This window comes from Crocodylus siamensis, chromosome 8 (assembly GCF_052110815.1).
Source record: "Crocodylus siamensis isolate JL-2025a chromosome 8, ASM5211081v1, whole genome shotgun sequence".
Lineage (NCBI taxonomy): Eukaryota > Metazoa > Chordata > Crocodylia > Crocodylidae > Crocodylus > Crocodylus siamensis.
In genome coordinates, this window is record NC_143402.1 from 36,151,503 (window position 1) to 36,172,015 (window position 20,513).

Below are 20,513 nucleotides of genomic sequence, written 5' to 3' on the forward strand. Positions count from 1 at the left end.
AAAATGTCTTACTTCCAATTGTAAGATGTTTAGGCCTTACTCCTTATGTTTTTCTTAAGTGTATGTAATGTGTAAATTTATGAGGTGTTTTGCAAATATGTAAGGACATATTATGATATGTCTTTACAAAAAATTAAATAATCTTGTAGCATTTTCTTTGTAGGTTTAATGTAGGTGGTCTGGATTGTAACAGAAATAAAGATGAAGCAGTATAGTTCCTGGACTATGGACCCAAGGTCCCTAGAAGACTTTAGTTGCTGGGGAAGGTAAGGGAGGGGGGCAGAAGGGGTTAGCCCATATTGAAGACTTCATAGCTTCTGTATTTACAGCTGCAGTTATCTGTGCTCTTATTAAATGAATTCTAAAACATAGTAAGGGTCTTCAAGAATATCTTGCTGTCCTTGTAGGCTGTTTGACATGCTACCCATATACATTTTTCCTCCATTCTGTTCTGTGTTACATTTCTGGTCCCTGCATCAATAGCCAGGCAAAAACTACAGCTGCAGCACTACCTGAAGTCCTAAGGCTTTCGTAACTTTTATTATGAGGCACTGAGAAATCTGCCAAAAGTTATCTGGGCTTATCTGCTTGATAGATAACTTGATGTTAAACTAAAGATAGAATGGAAGACTGTTGCAGTGATCACAGGAATAGGGTGGAATATACGTAGGAGAAATCATTGAGAAATTATAATGAGGAAACATCATATTAATTGAATTATCTTGGTTTTTGGTATCATTTTATTTATACTTTGCAGTGCTGTATAAGTAATCATTAAGGCTTTTCCTCTACATTCAGATGTGGACAGAATTAGGTGCTTTTTTTCTATGCATCATACCTACACAGTTTCCAGTGAACAGAATAACATTTGAAGTTATAATATGCTTTCTTTGTTTTCTTCTATTCAACTTCATTTGATGTCATTGTGAACAAATTCTCCAGCTTTTCTTTTATCGTAGTAGCTTATTTATAAGTATTGCGTGTCCTGTTTGTGCTGCAAGAGCTTGAACAGATATCAAAGACTTTTTTATGTTTAGTGGATGGCTGCATATCTAGCTTACCACATATTAAGTTGTTTTTTTCACATTGTTTTTATGAAGACAGTGATAAAAATACCAATTCTGTCTAACTTTAAGCTGCAAATGAGATGTATGGTCCTTGTATGATTTATTCTTGCATATAGAGAGGTTTGGCCTATATTTTAGGAAAACGTACTTTTATCATATTTTGTATCCTTTTGAGGCAAGGTTTTAAATGGTAATACTGTTGCCATTAGATTTGATACAGTTGTACTAGTAGAACTTAAGGATCTATTTTCTAAAATGTCAGCACGTTGTGGGCACAAAAATTGAAAACTCCTAGGCTAGGGAGGGACATTGCACCTTAACCAGTTTAAGTGATCAGAACTTGTTTTACACTTGTAACAGGACGTAAGTTTAGTGCACATAAACCACTTTCAAAATGGTGGAAACTGATTTGAGATAAATGTGGGTGAATGTAGTATCAGACTTAACTGATCTGAGTCAAACGAGTTTATGCAATGTCTGTCCCAGACCCCTTCCTGGTTTAAATTAAACCAGAGTCCCCCAGCATCCCAGATGCTTTGCAGGCCTGGGCTAGGCTATCTGCTCCAGAAAGCAGAACTGACCCTGCCCCTCTCCTCCCTAGCCAGCATTCCAGCAGAGACTGCAGGCATAGCAGGGTCTGCCTTGCTTCTCCCTGCCCCCCCCCCTTGCCCCCCCCCCCTTGCTGCTCGCTGCTTACTGCTCAGGCAGGGATTCTCCCCTCCCTTCCATCTCCCACAGCACAGACTCAGTTTAGTTCTGTACTTCAGGAGGGACGTGGACAACATGGAGACGGTCCAGAGGAGGGCCACTTGCATAATCAGGGGGCAGCAGGCCAGGCCCTATAAGAAGAGGGTATCAGACCTGAACCTGTTCAGACTCCACAAGAGAAGGCTGAGGGAGGATCTAGTGGCCGTTTACAAAGTAGTCAGAGGAGACCAGCAGGCACTGGGGGAGTCCCTGTTCCCCTGAGCACTACCAGGAGTGACTAGAAATAACAGTCACAAGCTGGCAGAGGGTAGATTCAGACTAGACATCAGGAGGCACTGCTTCACTGTCAGGGTGGCTAGGATCTGGAACCAACTTCCAAGAGAAGTGGTGCTCACTCCTACCCTGGGGGTTTCATAGTTTCTAGGGTCGGAAGGGACCTGACCAGATCATCTAGTCCGACCCCCTGCCATGGCAGGAAAGAATACTGGGGTCAAACAACCCCAGCAAGATGTTCATCTAACCTCCTCTTAAACACCCCCGGGGTAGGAGCCTGCACCACTTCTCTTGGAAGTTGGTTCCAGACCCTAGCCGCCCTGACAGTGAAGTAGAGCCTCCTGATAGCTAACCTAAACCTACCCTCTGCCAGCTTGTGACCATTATTCCTGGTCACTCCTGGCAGCACACGGGGGAACAGGGACTCCCCCAATACCTGCTGATCCCCCCCTGACTAGTTCATAACAGGCCACAAGATCCCCCCCTCAGCCTTCTCTTTTGGAGGATGAACAGGTTCAGGTCCTGTAGCCTCTCCTCATAAGGCCTGCCCTGTTGTCCCCTGATCATATGAGTGGCCCTCCTCCAAGTTGTCGACATCCCTCTTGAAGTGTGGTGCCCAGAACTGGATGCAGTATTCCAACTGCGGCCTGACCAGTGCCGCAGAGAGGGGGAGGATCACCTCTTTGGACCTGCTTGAGATGCATCTGTGGATGCATGACAAGGTGCGGTTGGCCTTCCTGACTGCCGGCCCATGTTCATCTTGGAGTCAATGATGACCCCAAGATCCTTTTCCTCCTCCGTGCTGACAAGAGGGGAATTCCCTAACCTGTAGGGTCTTCAAGAGGAAGCTGGATGAACACCTTGCCAGGGTCGTATGACCCCAGTACTCTTTCCTGCCATGGCAGGGGGTTGGACTTGATAATCTACTCAGGTCCCTTCCAGCCCTACCAACTATGAAACTATGAAGACCGCAGCCCTATGGACCTAGGCATGTGGTATGCTAGCTAATGCTGAGAGGTGTCTCTATGCGCGTCTCCAAGTTCACTGGGACAGGCAGACAAAGCAGTGTCCACTTAGAGCTTTTTGGAGCTAATCAGCAGGTCAGCTGGTAATGTCCCTCTGTTCCTTCCTTGGAAAAAGCTATATAAGAAGAGCTTGAACTAATAAGAGAAGCTTTTGTTTTGTTCATGGCAGTGTTTATCAGCCCTCTGCTGGCTCCCTTGCCTATAAAGTTTGCAAACTGTATGAAGAAGCATGGAGAGGGAGATTGAAAAGTTTGGTAGCATCAAAAGACTCAAGGACAAGATAGCAATTATTCTTATCTACCCTGAGAAATGTAGGGGGCATGAAAGGAAGTGTGATTTAGTGTAACAAAGAGATAGTAAATTTGCAGAACAAAGAGAGAGTGATACCTTAATACAAAGAGCCCTTAGTAGCTTTTTTTTTTCTTCAATCTCCAACCCCCCTTCTTCCACCAAGGAGACAGGGAGAGCTAGCAGCTGTGCTGTTCTAACAACACTATTGATAATGCATTTTTAATAATATTTCTAACAGATACACGTTTACTTTTTATTCAGAAAATGTAGCCATATGCCTGCAGCAGCATCTCACCAGAAGCCAGGGGGCACTAGAGCACAGATCTCTGGCACACAGCCAGCCTGGGCTATGTGTTCGCTTCCTGTTCCTGCTGCCCCTTGAGGTCTCTGGGATGTGTAGTCCAGGCCCACAGCAGGAGGACTCTTCCTACTTCTAGGCAACCCCAACCAGGGTTTGCCTGGGAGAGGGTTGGGGGACAGACCCTGCCTTCCCTCCTTTCTTCCTCTCTCTCCCCCACCAACCCTTCTCTGCTGGAGCAGACAGCACAGCCCTGCCCAAGGTTGGAAAGCATGCTGGGATGCTGGGTGATTTAATTTGAACCAGGAAAGGGTCTGGGACAGAAGTTTCATAAACCAGTTTGGTCCAAATCAATTAAGTCTGATACTACATTCAGCCAGGTTTATCTTAGACCAGTTTCAGCCATTTTGAAAGCAGTTTGTGTACTGAACTTATGTTCCGTGACAGGTTTAAATTGTTTCTGATTACTTAAACCAGTTTATGTTTAATTTCTGTCCCTAGCCAAGGTATAACTGCTCCAAAATGGAGCTAGCACTAACACAAATCAACATTTGAGCTGCTCAAAGTACAGTGTGTAACAAGACCCTTACTATCAGCATGTGGAGGTCAGTGGAACAACCTGCCTGAGTTCTATTGTTCATCTTCAACAGGCTATGTCATGAATTCTTTTTTAAGCTTTCTGTACAAAGAAACTGCATCTTTCTCTGAAGGGGTAATTTATAGTTCCATTGACTTTATCAGAACACTTTTAAAACAGCAATATTCTTCATTTCACAAAAAAATCATAATGTGATGACTTAGCTCAGACTTTTGGACTATATGATATGATTCGGTGAAAATTCTAGGTATCTGGTCTGCCTTCTGCTAATAATACTAGGTAATAGTGTGGGATTTCAGAAGTCATTCTGGTACAATCATGAGTTAAACATCTCATCTGTTAACTAAGTGATCAGTAGCTAAATTATTATGTAATATATTCCCTCAATAACCTCTTTTTGTCAATATATGACTTGAAGATATTCATTTGGTTACTTTTCAGTTTATATTATAGTAATTATCCTCTAAGTACAACATTGACGTGTACAGTCAGAAACCACAGGATAGCATATTCCATCATCTACATGAGGTGCTAGGGCACAGTAACCAGAGTTACTGTACAATAGTGCCAACAAATGTTTTTTAAGTGATTCTCCTGTGTGTTAGCTTAATAATACTGTGCAGTAGCGTAGTAGCACCATCAGTGCTGTGGCGCACTACTGTGCAGTATATTATTTGTTTGCTGCGCAGTCGGTGTCTCATGAAGGCATACCCTGTGTCATGCAAATTGTAGTGATATCAGTAAACTAGCAGAATTGGGGTGTGTTGGACATGTGCTGTAGTGGAATGCAGCATACAACAACAAGTTTAGAAGCTAAGCTCTATTTCCTTGATTAAATGTACCAACCAGAGCTATTGGATTTTATTATGTAGTTGCTATATTGTCTGAATACAATTAAATGCCAGTTAATAATATGTTTACTGGCAGCTTCAGTTACTGGACAGCATCTGTTCAAGAGAAACTTTTATTTGTTTTGATATTGAATGTCACTTTCATTCAACAGTAAGTGCTATCTGAATTATAAGGTCCATAATTAGTCTCTTAAAACAGACATGGTGTACAGAGTACATCTGTAATACATTAAAGTGTAAACTTAGAAAAGTAGCTTGCTGCCAAAACTGTATATTTACTGTAAACAGATCTATGATTAAAATACCAGAAAATATTGATGGCCTATTGGACACACTGGTCAGAAAACTATTGAAAAGCTTGTTGAAAATACTATGCAAAAACATCAGTGTCTTTAGCTTCTTCTTCAGTTTTGATGACCAGTTGCAAAAAGACACCTTGACTCTAAGTGAGATCACACAGACTACAGATAATATCAGTTATTCTAATTTGTGAATTATTTATCATAATGTTATATGTATTTATTCTCACATTATAATACCTGCAGGCACTTACAATGAGCCAAGAATGATAAAATAAAATCAGTAAATAAAAAGATGTGTTCTATTGTAAGTCTTTAATTTAAAAAAACTGCACCCATATTTTGAAATATAACATTTATTAAACCTTGGCTAAAAATGTAATATAAAAACTGGTCCAAGTGAAAGTGAGCCCAAACCCCTACTCTGAACAGTTCCAGAAATGAATAAGTTCTGGTAGGTAACCAAACTTTACAAAGATGGGATCCTTGTCTAGTTCACTGTAGCTGTATTTGCTTAGTGGTCTTGTCCTTGACATTTATGGAATTAGGTATGCTGTTAAGATAAAGTTGTATTTTATGAGTCTTTAAACTGCTATTTACAATTAGAGTGGGTTAGATCACACTCCAAGCTGCCAAGCAGGACCCAGGTTATTCCAGGCATCAAGTATTAGTCACAAAACTAATCCTAGAGATGGCATTGTACTACCATCACAATTGTGGATATGGCCCTGCAATCAAATTCTCCATATCGAGGTTAGGTATGACAGACGACAACTTCGTTGTAATGTTTCTAATTTAAAACTGTTTGTGCTGAAATAATGTTACATGTCTTAGTTTTCTAACATACTTATATGGGAGGAGGGAAACAGACAGTGAAGCCTGAGTTGCTTGTCCTATATACCAGAAAAGCCAGGCATCAAAGAATTTAAGAGAACAGGGGTGGGCTTGGGGATGACATCCAGGAGGTATCCAGGAAAGTGAGGAATATCAACACCACAAGCATTCCCTTAGAGCATGGCAATCTGAAGCAAGGAAGCATTCAGGCTACTTTGGGATGCTTGGACCATGCTGATTGGAGAGAGAACAGCTGAGCTTATCTTGGAATGCTCAGGACTTCTGAACCCTTTGGAGGGAACAAGGTCTTGATCTATTGCCTTTCCCGTCCCACCCCCATCCCCTCTCCCCCCGTAACTAAATGCCTTTCTTTGAAGAGGATCTGTTTTGCTGCTTGGAATTTGGGGGTGTACTCCTTACCCTTTTGAAGTATCCCTCCTTTGGCAGAGGTCTCAATTGGAAGCAACTCCCTGAGGCATGGCCACAAATAGCCAGGAAAGGTCACAGACCCAAAGGCTGCAGTCTCAGAATTGAAAGGAGTCAGGTTGTCCCCCATCTTCTCTAGAAGGTACTCCTGGTCTGGATTTCACAGGTTGTAGAAGTCCCAAGCAAGCACTTTCCCGGGGCTATCTGTGACAGTAGCTAATAGCAAAATGGGTCCTCAGTGTGTGCAAATTGCTAGAAATATGGACCACTACCCTGCTAATTGTGCCACACTCATATACTACTCCAGCAGTTACGCTGTGGATGCCCCTTGAAAACTATTCTCCGTGTTGCTGAAGTAAAAAAAAAAAAAAAGAAAGCTTGCAATACATACCTAGTTTCCTACCCCAAAGGATAATTGCCTAAATCTTTCAGCCTTCCAGCTAATTCAATAGCAAATTAAAGCAGCCAAAACCAGGGGAAGGAGGATAAACTTTAGGAAACTCCTCATTAGAGAAAAACCCATGGCTAGGTACAGATATTCAAAAACTACAGGGCAGAATCAAGCTAAGTTTTCTGTTAGCTATCAATCTAAGCTATGCCACTAACAGAACAGGCTGGATTCTGCCATTTTTAAACCAATCTGTGTGTGCTGAACTTTTCTTCAGTTAGAGGTAAAGACTGTCTTCTACTTATACCAGTAAAAGTGTAATGTGTTTACTTGGCCTATGTGTTCTTGCCTCTCATGTTAAAACATGGTAGTTTGGTAGCAATTCACTGCCACTTTAATCGACGTCTAGGTTTATACAGTCATTTACTTTGATATTCTATAAATTCTATTATGTTTACCAACTGAACTAACTAGCTGGTAGGATGGCCATCCAGTGAAAAGAGGCTGGAATTCGCATAAATGTTTCTTAGACATTGAAGGAATTCGTAGGTTATTTGTTGTTCATTTAAAACCATCTCTGAATACGAACAAATAGGAGCAAGACCCTTGCGGAAATGGGACTCTCCTTACTAATGAAATATATCATGCCATTGTCCTTTGGTGAAAGCATTTTTATTCTAGGAATCTCTTGTTTGAAAGACCACGGAGAACAATGTTAAATTCATGAAAATAAATGTAAAAGTAGAAATATTTTTTGAAAAGTTTTGCTTTCCTATTTCTCCAGTAGCTTCACTTTAATTGCACTGAGATTTAATTTTACTTTTCATCATATTCCCAGAGGGTGATGAGATGGGAGTGATGGATAATCTGCTCGAAGCCCTGCAGTCAGGAGCAGCTTTCAGGGATCGTAGGAAACGAACACCAAGATGTCAGGGTAAGACATTTTCTAGAAACTTTTGGTTATGAATTACAAAGAAGAAATAATTTAGTGTTCAAAGCAAGGGAAAAAAGTACCTTGCAAAGGCTTTTAACAGCTTTCATTGAAAGTTGGTCTTTCAGTTCTAGTGTGAAATCTCAGCAGGTTATAGCTGTGTGATCACAAGTTTTATCTGGGTAACTGTGTCTTCAGATAGCTGTAGACTGTGGGGAAAAAAAAAAAAAGAACAAGGCCTCCTACTGTGTTTAATACAACAGTTGATTTTTTTTCTTTTTATACACACTTGTATTTTTTGTTTTCTCTCTTATAATTATATCAGTATAAATAATTTATTTGTTGTGATTTGCCCTAAAAATGTCACAGTACCTTCTCATACAAGAGGACTGATACACGTGGCCGATTTGTATTTTTCTGGTGTGACTTAACTTGTACAAGTTGGGTTGAAAGCTATACTGTTTATGGGGAATAAATTAACCAAAGCTTCATGCTACTAAGTAACCAAGTGCACACAATTTGTCAGATACATAAAATATTTAAATTGTTTTTTCTGCACAACTACCACTTATTAAAGCTCATGGCAACATATATTAGATTTCAGTGTTTTTTCATTTTGAACATATCTCATGGCAACAATGGTATTTTAATAAATCAAACTTGAAAACTACATATAAAAATCAAACCATTGAGTTAGATCCATGCTTAGGATTTAAAAGAATGGTGCTGCTGGTGGAAGTTAACCTTGTAGCAAAGCTTATTAATCCATAAAAGTACATGGTTTGGCAGCACCGTACCTAGACTTCTGGTGGCCCCAGGTGAACTTTTAGCATTGGGCCCCCCTGCCCTGGGCAGGAAAGAGTGCTGAGGTCAGATGACCCCAACCAGGTGCTTATCTAGGCTCCTCTTAAAGACCTCCAAGGTAGAAGACAGCATCAGATCTCTTGGGAGCCCATTCCAGATTCTGGCAGCTCTTACCATAAATAAGTTCTTCCTGATGTCTAACTTGAATCTGGTCTCTGTCAGTTTGTGGCTCTTGTTCCTAGTTATCCCAAGGGGTGCCCTGGTAAACAAAGCATCATCTATTCCTGGCTGCCCCCCTCCACTATGAATTTGTAAATGCCCACAAGATCACTTCTCAGCCCTCTCTGATGGGTGATATAAGACAAGCTTTACCTGTGAACCTAAGAATGTTAGTATTGTTCTGTATCCCGTTCTCTTTGAACTATCAGAAAAAAATGCATACTATTTTGATTTCAGCGTAGATTCCATGTAGGAAAATGGTAAAGGCAAACTGTGCCACCTTTCCCCATCCTAAAAAAATCAAATTGATAGGACATAATTTTGACTTGCCACATTTGCAATTTGTCCCATACTTAATCCTAAGGAAGAATAGTGAAATAATAATACACACCCTTTCAGCTGAAGTGTCATTTCCAGTATTATTCTTCCATTCAGAAAATATTCCTGTTGCCAGACCCATATTCAAAAAAGTAATGAGTATACCAAAGAAGGTAATTTTATGTTGTTATATTTTTAAAAATGGAACAAAATATGTTTTGTTTTCATTTTTTGCAAGTTTATTTTAATTCATAAGTCCATTATGTCATAACTTTACAGGAAACTTTGTTAGAATAGTAAATCTGAGTATTGACAACCATGTCTCTCTTAGTAACTGGGATTGCTTTCACCTGACTTCTCAACCTATAGAAAAAAGGCTGCTTCAAGTGTCCTTTCCTTGATGTTACTTTATGCTTTGAAGTTGACTAGTAGCATGGTGGAAGAGTTGAGGGGTCAGAAACGGGAGCCACAAGTGTATTCTTATCCAAAGCAAAGTGATTTCTTTCATCTTAATGATGTAGAGAAAAAAAAATCAGTGTGAATGTAAACGTAACATGTAGAGATTTTTACTAATTCTGCCATTATTGGCAATCGGTTGTTACAATTAAATACATTAAAACCTTAGGCAGTATCAGTATAACCTTTTGAATAGCCAAATGCTCATTCATTTTGTCTTTTGCTAATATTATATATAAGTTACTAGGTGACAATTGAATTTTCAAACATGCATGCTCTAGGTTCTAGTGACATAATGTGAGACTGTACTGTCATTGAGCATTCTTGCTAACTGTCTTTTTGGTATCACAGAACTTTCTCTAAAATGTTTATCTCAGATTAGATTTTATGAAGTTTTGTGTGTATTTTTTTTCTTAAGTTTGTTTGACCAGATAATGTTATGAGTACTGCTGGGTAATAGCTTATGCACATGCTGAATATGCTGGTCATATAGTGAAAAGAAATATTTAGGAAGAATGAAATATTTAGTGTGTGACTTTACTTTTGAGTGGGTTCTGTGTATGAATATGAAACAATGTTTTCAGGAATAGGACAACTCAAACATACACTTGAAACAAAGAAGTATGGATTCTGCTAGTTACAAGGCTTATTTTGTCACAAGTAAAGAGCAGTTTTAAAAACCTGTTTCCTTTTCTTGGTTGGGGGTATCATTTGTTAGAAGTGGTCTGTCTAGACAAGCTGAGTTGTCTTTCAAGACAGACAGAATGTGATTCTTTGTGAGGAGTCTAAGCTGGATATTCCTAGAGCTAGAGCAAACCACAGGGCAAAGGTGGACATGTGTATAGTCTGGGCTGTTGTTTTAGAGATATTTCTTTTTTTTTAAGTTTAGTTACTATTTACCACACTCATTTCCCCAGATAGAAGAGACCTGTAAGATCAGACATAAGTCAGACCTAGTCAAGTAATTTGCTTTTATACATAGTGGACTGAAACCCTGGGATAACCCTGAAAGTAGTAGAATTGTGCAACAGCTAGAGGTCTGAAACTTAAGTAGGGTGGCCTTGGGAAGACCAGGAGAGGTGCGTATTTAATTTTGTAACAGACAAAATTTTTCACAAATTTAGTTCATCTACTTACTTTCAATCAATCCTATTTTATCATGTTATCATGTATTGTTCCCTCTTTATATGTCCTGGCTTTTTCCAATGATAAAATATGATTTATGCTTCCTGTGAGAAAGTAGGAAAGGAATTGAGTTACTTTACCTTATAGAGGTGTTTAAGTTAAATTGTGACTTGTGACAGTATGAGAGCACCAAGCTGTTTTCTTAAAAATGAATAGTGCCCCTTCAGTGAGGGAGCAAGGAGATGTGTAGGAAGAGAAAGAGAATGCCGATAGAGCTACACAGAGAGATGGTAGCAGAACTTCACCCTGCTCTGTTCCCTTCCCATACTTTCCTTAGTGTAGTTGCACGCCACCACCATAAACAGTATCTGTCTAACTGCTTGTCAATCAATATGTAGCTGTAGTGCAACTGCATTTAGCATTTTGTGGATAGTTAGATCATGTAGTTTTTAGGAGGGGTAGTGAAAACTGGAACAAAGACCCCCTCCACAAGTTACAGGTATTGTGCAATTAACTGGTCACCTTAAGACCAGCTACACATGCAAAATAGCTATCACCCAGTTAAAAAGCTTCAATCATCTATAAAATTAGACCTCAAAATGTGTACTTACCTTTAGCTGGTTGCTATCAAGCTTTAATTTGCATGCGTAGCAGCATCTACCTCACACCTGGGAGCCCTGTCAACTGACAGGGCTCCCAGCCACAGGGATGAACCTTGCTCAGTATGAAAACCCCGACCCCTAGGGATCATAGCTGCTGTGATCCCCAATCCTTGGGGGGGGGGGGCAAGTGGGCAGGATGTGAAATCCTCAGCCCACACAAGGCTCTTGGTCCAGCTCCTCACCCACAGTGGGGACTGAGAGTCCTGCAACTGACAGGGCTTCTAGTTCTGCTACATGCGAGGCTTATCCAGGGCCAAGACCTTCATCAGCTGTGAGGTTTTCAGTCCCAAATACATGTAGGTGCAGCTGGGACTGGGAGCACCATCAACTGCAGGGTCTGTTGTCCCTGCCTGTGCATGGCCCCTGTGGCTGGGAACCCCCTCAGTAAAGGGGGCTCTAGGCCATGAGTGCCTGCTTCTTCAGTGCAGAGGCAGCCCAGGATTGGGTTCCCCCTGCAGCCAGCAATATGGCGTGATTGGATCTAATGTGTGATTTCACAAGCATGCCTCCTGCCATGCATGTATAGCATGGCAGGGGACGTGATTATATGGATCATGCATTAGATCCAATCACACCTTTACCTTCATATGTAGAGAGTGCCAAGTACAAAAAAAAAGGAACCAAAAAAGTATTGATAAATTTTATGAAATGGAAGAAACAAAGGAAGGAAATATATGTAATCTAAGACTATGTCTACACTGAATAAGTGAGTTAGGCAGAAGAAATACACAAGCTAAATCTAAACAAGCGCCCAGATGGCAAAAGCAGTATTCCTGCCATAGCATGGAGCTCTACTTCTGCACGTTTAGTCTCTTTGCCTGTTCTGGCTCTTTCCCTGCTGTTGTTGTTTAAACTGACACCTTTCATGAGAACTACATTGTCTTCTAGGGAAAGAGTGGGTAAATTAACTTAAATCATCACATTATCTACTTTAAGCTAATGTGGTGAATTAAAGAATAAATAGCAGATGGGAATGGTATATATAGCACAATTTATTTCCTCACATAAAGTAATTACATTGGCCATTTAATACTTGATTTGAGGTATTTCTGAGGTACAAAAACATATGTCTAGTTTTTAGTGTGGACCTCTTGGAGCCTAGGACATTTGTCTCACTTTTCTCAAACTCACTCCAAACCAATTCTGCAATTTTCCTTTGACCTCACAATCACTTCTTTATAGCATCTTTCATTTCATAGTAGTCCATTAAGTACCCCATGGATTTTATGTAAGAATAATTCCAGTCTTTGTTCAAGCATAGTATTATTCAGAGGTAGACTAGAAATTTTGTACTCCTCCACCCTGTTTTTAAATTATACATGTTTTGGTTTTGCATGGATAGTCGTTTAGATTTTGACTGTTCTATCCTAAAATATTTTTCACTTACTTTACTTAATGAGTCTGTGTAAAATAATTACAATGCTTTTTTTTTTTTAAAATAGAAGGGCAGAGCCTTAAAAAGATATTTCATCACCTCCTTCCATCCATCCCCTCTCCTAACCCCTCACCCCTGCCAAGGGAATAAGCTTCACAAGTATATAATCTGCAGTGTATTTGGATAATGTGTCCTAGTGATAGTTGTTTCTTATTATCCAATTTCTTTATAATCTTACTTTTTGCACCAGACTGGTCAGGCAAATACATGTCCTTCATTGTGTCTGTGAAGTAGTGTTAATAGTTTTTCATGTCAATAGTCAAACCCATTGAATATAGTTCTTGGTCTTGCTCATTTTGCAACTGCTCTGAAAATTTCCTTCCTCTTTATTTTCCATTAACTTCTGGATCTCTTCAAAACTAATCTCAAACCTTATTTGCTTGATACTGACTTTTTTTAAAATGTCCTTTATTATTTTACTTGATAAAGACAATCAGATGCTCACTTTGGGCAGTTCTGTGTAAGCACCATGATTGACTGACTGATTAATCTGATCTAGGTATGCATTACAACAAGGTACTGTGAAGCTGATGACATTCTTTGTCAACAAGGAGAAAACAATTTGAGTACAGACCATTTTATGCCTTATTTATATGCAAAATTGTTCTAAGCAAGAGCTGATGTTGTTCTGTATAGAAATTTCAATCACTCTGCTTTTCTCTAGGTGTAATCAGCTCCATTGCATATTTCATAATGGAGATCTCTGCAGGACAGCAAGAAATACATTCAATTCCATTTGATTACTGTGAGAGCATGAATTCAGTATTCTGACTCTTAATATAGGAAATGGAGTAAAATTTAGCATAAGCAAAGACTATGTTGCAAGAGAACTCTGAGACAAAAATCCAGATACATTCTTTGGCAATGGCTCCTATCCCTTATTTACAAACCTCCAGCTAAGCAACAAGTGACATAGATGCACAATATTTGTATGCAAGTGAGAAGGATGATTCTTAGAACATCTGCTGATACTTCTACTCGGGGTCAATAAAGGACTCAACAGAGTTGCTCAATACATGTTAATTTTTGTCTCTCAGTCAAGTAGGAGTTCAGCTTCATGAGGAAAGCTTAGTTATGGTTTTTTATTTTTCATTTTATATACATTATTTGCATATCTAAGGAAAGTTGTAGGATATATTTATCCCGGAATATGTATTTGCCTTATAAGGTGACTTATCATTCATGAGTGATGAAAAATGAGTGGATATTTAAAAAATATAACTTTTTTGGTTAAAATCAACTTTTCTGTAAAATTAAATCTTGCTTTTAAATCTGAGTGCCATTGTGTCAGCTGACATCCCTAATGTTAACTAGTTGTCATCTTACTGTTGTGCCAGCCCAAATGTAATTCCCTGAATTAAAGCAGAGAATTTTCAGCAGAAGTGAATACACTTGCCTTTTTGAATGAATCCAGTAGTTCCTAATAAGGCAAAACTGTTTTCCTAGTGAAATAAGAAAATAAAATAAAAATTCGAAAAGGCCATAATATATACCTGTTTTTCCATTTGCTTATTAGAGCTTCAGTAATCTTCTGTTGTTGGTTTGATAATACCTAGATGGTTGAGCCTTTAGCTGCTGCAGCAAAAAATGTTGTAATAGTAGCAAATTGCCTGTCAAGAATGGAGAATTAATTTCAAATAACAAAAACAAACAGATTTAAATTTTTAAATTTATTAAATAAATAAAAATTATAAAACTTAAATAAAATAAGCTGAACATTTGAAGATATGAATCTCTTCCTGCACTTACTCTTGTCCAGGGGGCTGGAGGCAGAACTATCCATGCTGCTACCCAGCCGCCGCCTGCATGCCTCCTTGCTGGGCAAGGGCAAAAGCCGGCAAGCTTCATGCCGTGCAAGCCTGCACCCCAGGGCTTCCTCCTCACTGCCCCTGGATGCCATCTTTCCTGCTTGGGACAGGACTGCCACTGCTCATCCACTGCCTTGCGCCTCTGTCTGGCTCCTGCTTTTCCTCAGCTGGCCCCTCCCTCTGCCCTCCCAGCCATACCAGGCTCCTGGCACCCTCCTGGAAAGAGCTCAGTAGAAACAGCCCTTCCCCTGACTTTCTTCCCAGTTCTGGAAGTTGGGATCATCCTGACATGGTCACTAAAGAAATGATAAAGTTTAGCCAAGACATTTCTCTGAAGACACAAATGTTCTCTCTCTCTCACAGTTTTTAAGCTATATTCACATTTAAAGAGTGTTGTGGACAGACACACACGCAAACAGATGGACTAAGCCCATATATATATAAATAAATACACACACACATATAATATATACACACACACACACACACACACACACACACACATATGCACATAGATTGTAACAGTTAACATTAACTTTCTCATGTTTGTTCAGTAATGACATCAGTTTTGACCCAGCACCATCATGTTATGATGTAACATCATTGTCTAACTGCACTATCAGATCTCAAATGTGTTTTTGACAGACAACAGGTAAGAAATTATGGTCAAACTTGGACTGCACCTTAAAAAGCAAGCCAGTAATACTAGGTGTATCACCAAATATTTATGCATTACTTAATTGAAGCAGATTCTTAAGAGCAAGTATACCCTTCCACATACTTTGGAAGCTACTCTCTCTCTCTGATACCTATTGTTCATCTTATATCAGTGAAAGACACCTAAATGTATGACTCAGACTCACTTCCATCTGGCATTTGATTTGATGGCTTTCATACCTTGCTAAAAGTATTAAAATGCGGGCTGTTGAGTGTTAAGTACATTTTGGGGTAGAATATGGGAGGATTTTGATAGTTTTGGGGGGTTTGACTGAAGCTATTCTGAAGAATGCTCCCATAATTCCAGTGAGAGAGAGATGGGGGGGGGAGAAAAAAGCATGGAAAAATAATGTCCTGTAGAAGAAAGATGGTAAGTCTTTGGATTTCTGGGTTGTTTTGTTGTGTTTGGCTAACATATAGTATACAGTAAATGATGAGTACTCTTTGCACTAAGAAGGAATTTTTCATTTCATACATTATTCACATCTTGTTCTAGAAAGTCAAGAAGAACATATATATATTTTTGTTTGTTTTGAAAGTTAGACTTCTAGGACAAGAATTTCATCTTCAACTGGCCTCAGTAGCTGTCATCCAGCCTTAACTAAAAGTAAATGAGAAAGAGAATCTTTGTTACACTTCTTCCTATTATTTGGCCACACTGGACATAGATTTAATATCACTGTGGTATCTTGAGATGCTTTGATTGCAAGTAACTTTTTTTTTTAACAAAAACAAAAGTAGATGATAATGATATTTTGTTGGTTGTTACTGTTGTGGTTGTGGTATATTTCACTTAAGTACATGATAACAAGTAGTCTCAACAATAAGATAAAAAATATCCAGATAATATGGCAATTTCAGATATTTTCTTTTTTATGCATATATACCATATCTCAATGAAGTCTTATTTCACATTCCAGCTGCTATCGTCTGCACATAATCAAAATCAAGAATATAGTAGCAAGAGAGACGTAATGACTGCCAACATTTTGCTGCTCATAGAGTCAGTCTTACTGTTTCAAGTACTTGCTTCATGTGGTTTACTCAAGCAGATCTAAGTTAGAGGAGTAAAGCTAAGTTAGAGCAATAGTACTAATCTTCTGATCAGCTTTATCATTTAAAAAATCATTAACAGAATAACATCAGAAGAAGAACATTTTCAGCACTGCCTGCTAACATGTGAATCCCTATAATACTATTTAATACCATGCATAATCAATTCTTTTTATCAACTGAATAATTGTGACAGGAGCTAGTTTGGTTACATAACAAGGTAAAATACTTAATAACAGGAATTATGAATTAACCCTCAAAACTATCAAAATCTACCCATAATATTTAACTGAGTTAACGTGTAGCAGGAAAAGGGAAGTCCAAGAGTGACAGCAGCTGTCCTGCCAGCACTTCTGAATAGCGAAGTTGACTATGAATTACAGAACAACTTTGAGACAGAGAGCTATAATTTCTATACAGACTGGTTTGTTGGGGTGCTCTCAGGTGACTGGGGCCAGAAGAGATGATATGTCCCTGCATTCTTCCCTTTCACAAAGATGCTAACTTTTGTGCCTAAGGGAGTATATAGCTAGAGTGCAAAGAACACGTTCTATCTTTTTCCCTTACAAACCCTCATGCATTGATACTATCTGATTTTTTCTGGAATTTGTCTAAAACACAAACTAGAATAGGAGATAATGATGAGGGAAGTATGTAGGGTAGGGAAAGTGTTTCTGTTTGTACTTTCAAAAGAGCAAGCAGCTTTAAAATGATAAAGGAGAATTAAAAATGTTTTTTGTTTTCTCTTGCTTTACTATTTCAGTGTAAAGGGTTCTTACTGTCTAGTACACTGGCAATAAAAAAAAGAAATTAGTGTTTGTGTAACAACAAAACAAAATGGGTTATCATCAGAAACACAAGATTTATGCCAAAATGTAGCATCAGGAAAGAGAAGGAGGTTACCTCCATTTTACTAAGGAAGGGGTTTATACCCACAAATAGGCTAGGGACAGAATTTATACACAAACCAGTTTAAGTTATCAGAAACTGGTTTAAACCTGTAACAGAATAGACATTCAGTGCACATAAACCAGTTTGAAAATGCCTATAACCAGTTTGAGATAAACCTGGTTGAATGTAGTATCAGATTTAACTCATTTGGCTCAAACCAGTTTATGCAATGTCTGTCCCAGATCCCTGGTAGGTTTAAGTTAAATCAGAGACCCCCAGCTTCCCAGCATACTCTTTGGGCTGGGCTCTGCTTCAGAGAGCTGGGCTGGCCCCTCCCCTCTGCTCTGTATCCAGAGCAGGGGTGGGGCATGGCTAGACACTGGCCTGCCATGGCCTGTGATACAAGTTCCTCTCTCCATCCCCTCTCACTCCACCCCGGTAAGCCTTGCGGGCTGAATATCTGTCCCGAGCCTCAATGCACATAAACCAGTTTGAACATGGCTGAAACTGGTTTGAGATAAATCTGGTTGAATATAGTTTCAGACTCAACTGATTTGGGTCAAACAGGTTTATGCAATGTCTGTCCCAGAGCCCTAGCTGTTTTAAGTTAAATCAGATTCCCCCAGCATCTTGGCATGTTCTCTGGACTAGGCAGGGCTCTCTGCTCTACAACAGAGCTGGCCCCACCCCTCTGCTCCCTGGCTGCAGCTCTAGCAGAGACTTGCAGGCACATCAGGGTCTGCTGACTTCCTTGTGACCCCCTTGCTGCCCCTACCCCTCGCACCACTCACTGCTTAAGCAGAGTTCCCTTCCTCCTCTCTTCCACAGCATGGACCATAGACAGCATATAGTATGCTAGCTACTGCTGTGCAAGGCAGATGACACAGTGTCCGCTTAGGGCTTTTTGAAGCTAATTAACAGCTCAGCTGGTAATGTCCCTGCATTCTTTCCTTTGGAAAAAGTTGTTTAAGAAGAGCTTGAACTAATGAGTGGGGCTTTGTTTTTTGTTGAGGTGCTAAATGCTGATAACAGAGCTAATAAATGCTCTGTTATCAAGGGCAGAGGGTGAGATAACCCCTCCCTAATCACAGCATCCTGCTAGGGCCTGGCCACACCCTTCTCAGCTCAGCCCTGTGGAAGGGAAGGGAGGGCTGCTTTAGTACCCCGCCCCCCGCAATGTAGTTTGAGCCACTAGAGCCGGTGCTGGCATTTTTTAATTCCAGCAGGGATATCTGTGCAGTTACAAAGTGATTTAGCCTAGCAAGGTTAGACTAACCTGCAATTCAGGCTCAGGCTTTTTGAATGTCTGTTCCTAGCCATAACGGTGATGGAATTGAGGAAGCCCTTGAGAAAGTAACACAACCCAATAAATTATCTTTTAAAATTAACACTTGATTTGAAAATGTTACAATTAAGTATGTATCCATTTGTTGTTCTGTATCAGCAAATGTGATTTAATTGGAGAAAGGAGTATGTATTACAAGGACTAGGATGCAGTACAAGTGCCAATGCCTTTGCTTATGAAGCATTGAATGAACTGATTAAAAAAGAGAAATTGGGCATTTTAGGTGCGAGACAAAATAGTCTTATAACTGGATATAAAATGTCCTTTGTGATTTAAAAAAAAAAAAAAAAAAGGTAGTTGGACTGTAAGGGATAAAAGGGAGGAATCCTTCCCTGCACCCCTCACATTGTTATGAGTCACAAACAGAATGCTATAATTTTTCTTAGCTTCTATACGAATCACAGATTTGCCATCTGGTGTCTACATACAGTATATTTTCAAGACCTCTTGGCTACTCTCTGCTGTTCCATTGGCAAGGTGAAAGATAGTTAACTGCTGTTTTTACAATGCTAAGACCCATGTGGGAGGTTGAGGAGACTTCATTATTGGGTTTTTTTAACTTAGGTTTTATAATGTTAGGACCCAGATTTGGATGTCTAGGAAGGTGAATAAATGTACACGTTAATGCTTTTCTTTTGCTAAATGGAGATATGTTAAGGAAGAACTCTGTAGCTTCATAGTTGGTACGGTCAGAGGGACCTGAGCAGATCATCAAGTCCGACCCCCTGCCATGGGCAGGAAAGAATGCTGGGGTCAAATGCCCCAGCTAGGTGATTATCCAGCCTCCTTTTGAATACCCCCAGGGTAGGAGCGAGCACCACTTCCTTTGGAAGTTGGTTCCAGATCCTAGCCGCCCTGACTGTGAAGTAGTGCCTCCTGATATCTAGCCTGAATCTACTCTCGGTTAATTTATGGCCGTTATTCCTTGTCACTCCCAGTACTGCTTGGGGGAACAGGGACTCTCCCATAGCCTGCTGTTCCCCCTTGGCCAGTTTGTAGGTGGCCATCAGATGCCCTCTCAGCCTTCTCTTGTGGAAGCTGAAAAGGTTCAGGTCCCATAGTCTCCACTCATAGGGCTTGCCTTGCTGCCACCTGATCATGCAAGCAGTCCTCCTCTGGACCCTCTGGATGCTGTCCACATCCCTCCTGAAGTGTGGTGCCCAAAACTGGGCACAGTACTCCAACTGTGGCCTGACCAGTGGCACATAGAGGGGGAGGATCAGACCTTGCACTTGTCAGTATTGAATCCCGTCCTGTTCTCATCTGCCCACCCCTGTAACCTGTCTAGATCTAGTTGTAGTCTGTCCCTGTCCTCCAGCGTGCCCGCTTCTCCCCACATCTTATTGTCATCCGCGAATTTGAACAAGGTGCTTTTCACCTCCTCATCCAAGTCACTGATGAAGATGTTGAACAGTTCGGGCCCAAGGACAGAGCCCTGGGTGACCCCACTGCCCACATCCCTTCAGGTCGAAAATGACCTGTCCACCCCACCACTCTCTGGGTGCGGCCCTCCAGCCAATTTGCAACCCATATGACTGTGTGCCACAGTCATCTAATTTTTTAATAAGAATGGGGTGAGAGACAGTGTCAAAGGCGTTCCTAAAGTCCAGAAAGACTATGTCCACTGCAACACCTGTGTCCAGGGATTCTGTGACCTGGTTGTTAGAAGGCTACTAGGTTGGTCTGACAGG

At 40.2% G+C, this 20,513-nt stretch overlaps 1 protein-coding gene across 4 annotated transcripts in view; it reads left to right on the plus strand.

Moving 5' to 3' along the window:
• DIAPH2 (diaphanous related formin 2) overlaps positions 1–20,513 on the plus strand; it is a 768,551-nt gene that overhangs the window by 599,327 nt on the left and 148,711 nt on the right. For all 4 annotated transcript variants that reach the window (XM_090061442.1, XM_090061443.1, XM_090061444.1 and 1 more), the window contains one exon: positions 7,897–7,992. In XM_090061442.1, coding sequence (XP_089917568.1) covers positions 7,897–7,992 — 96 coding nt within the window. The remainder of the gene's footprint in view (positions 1–7,896; positions 7,993–20,513) is intronic.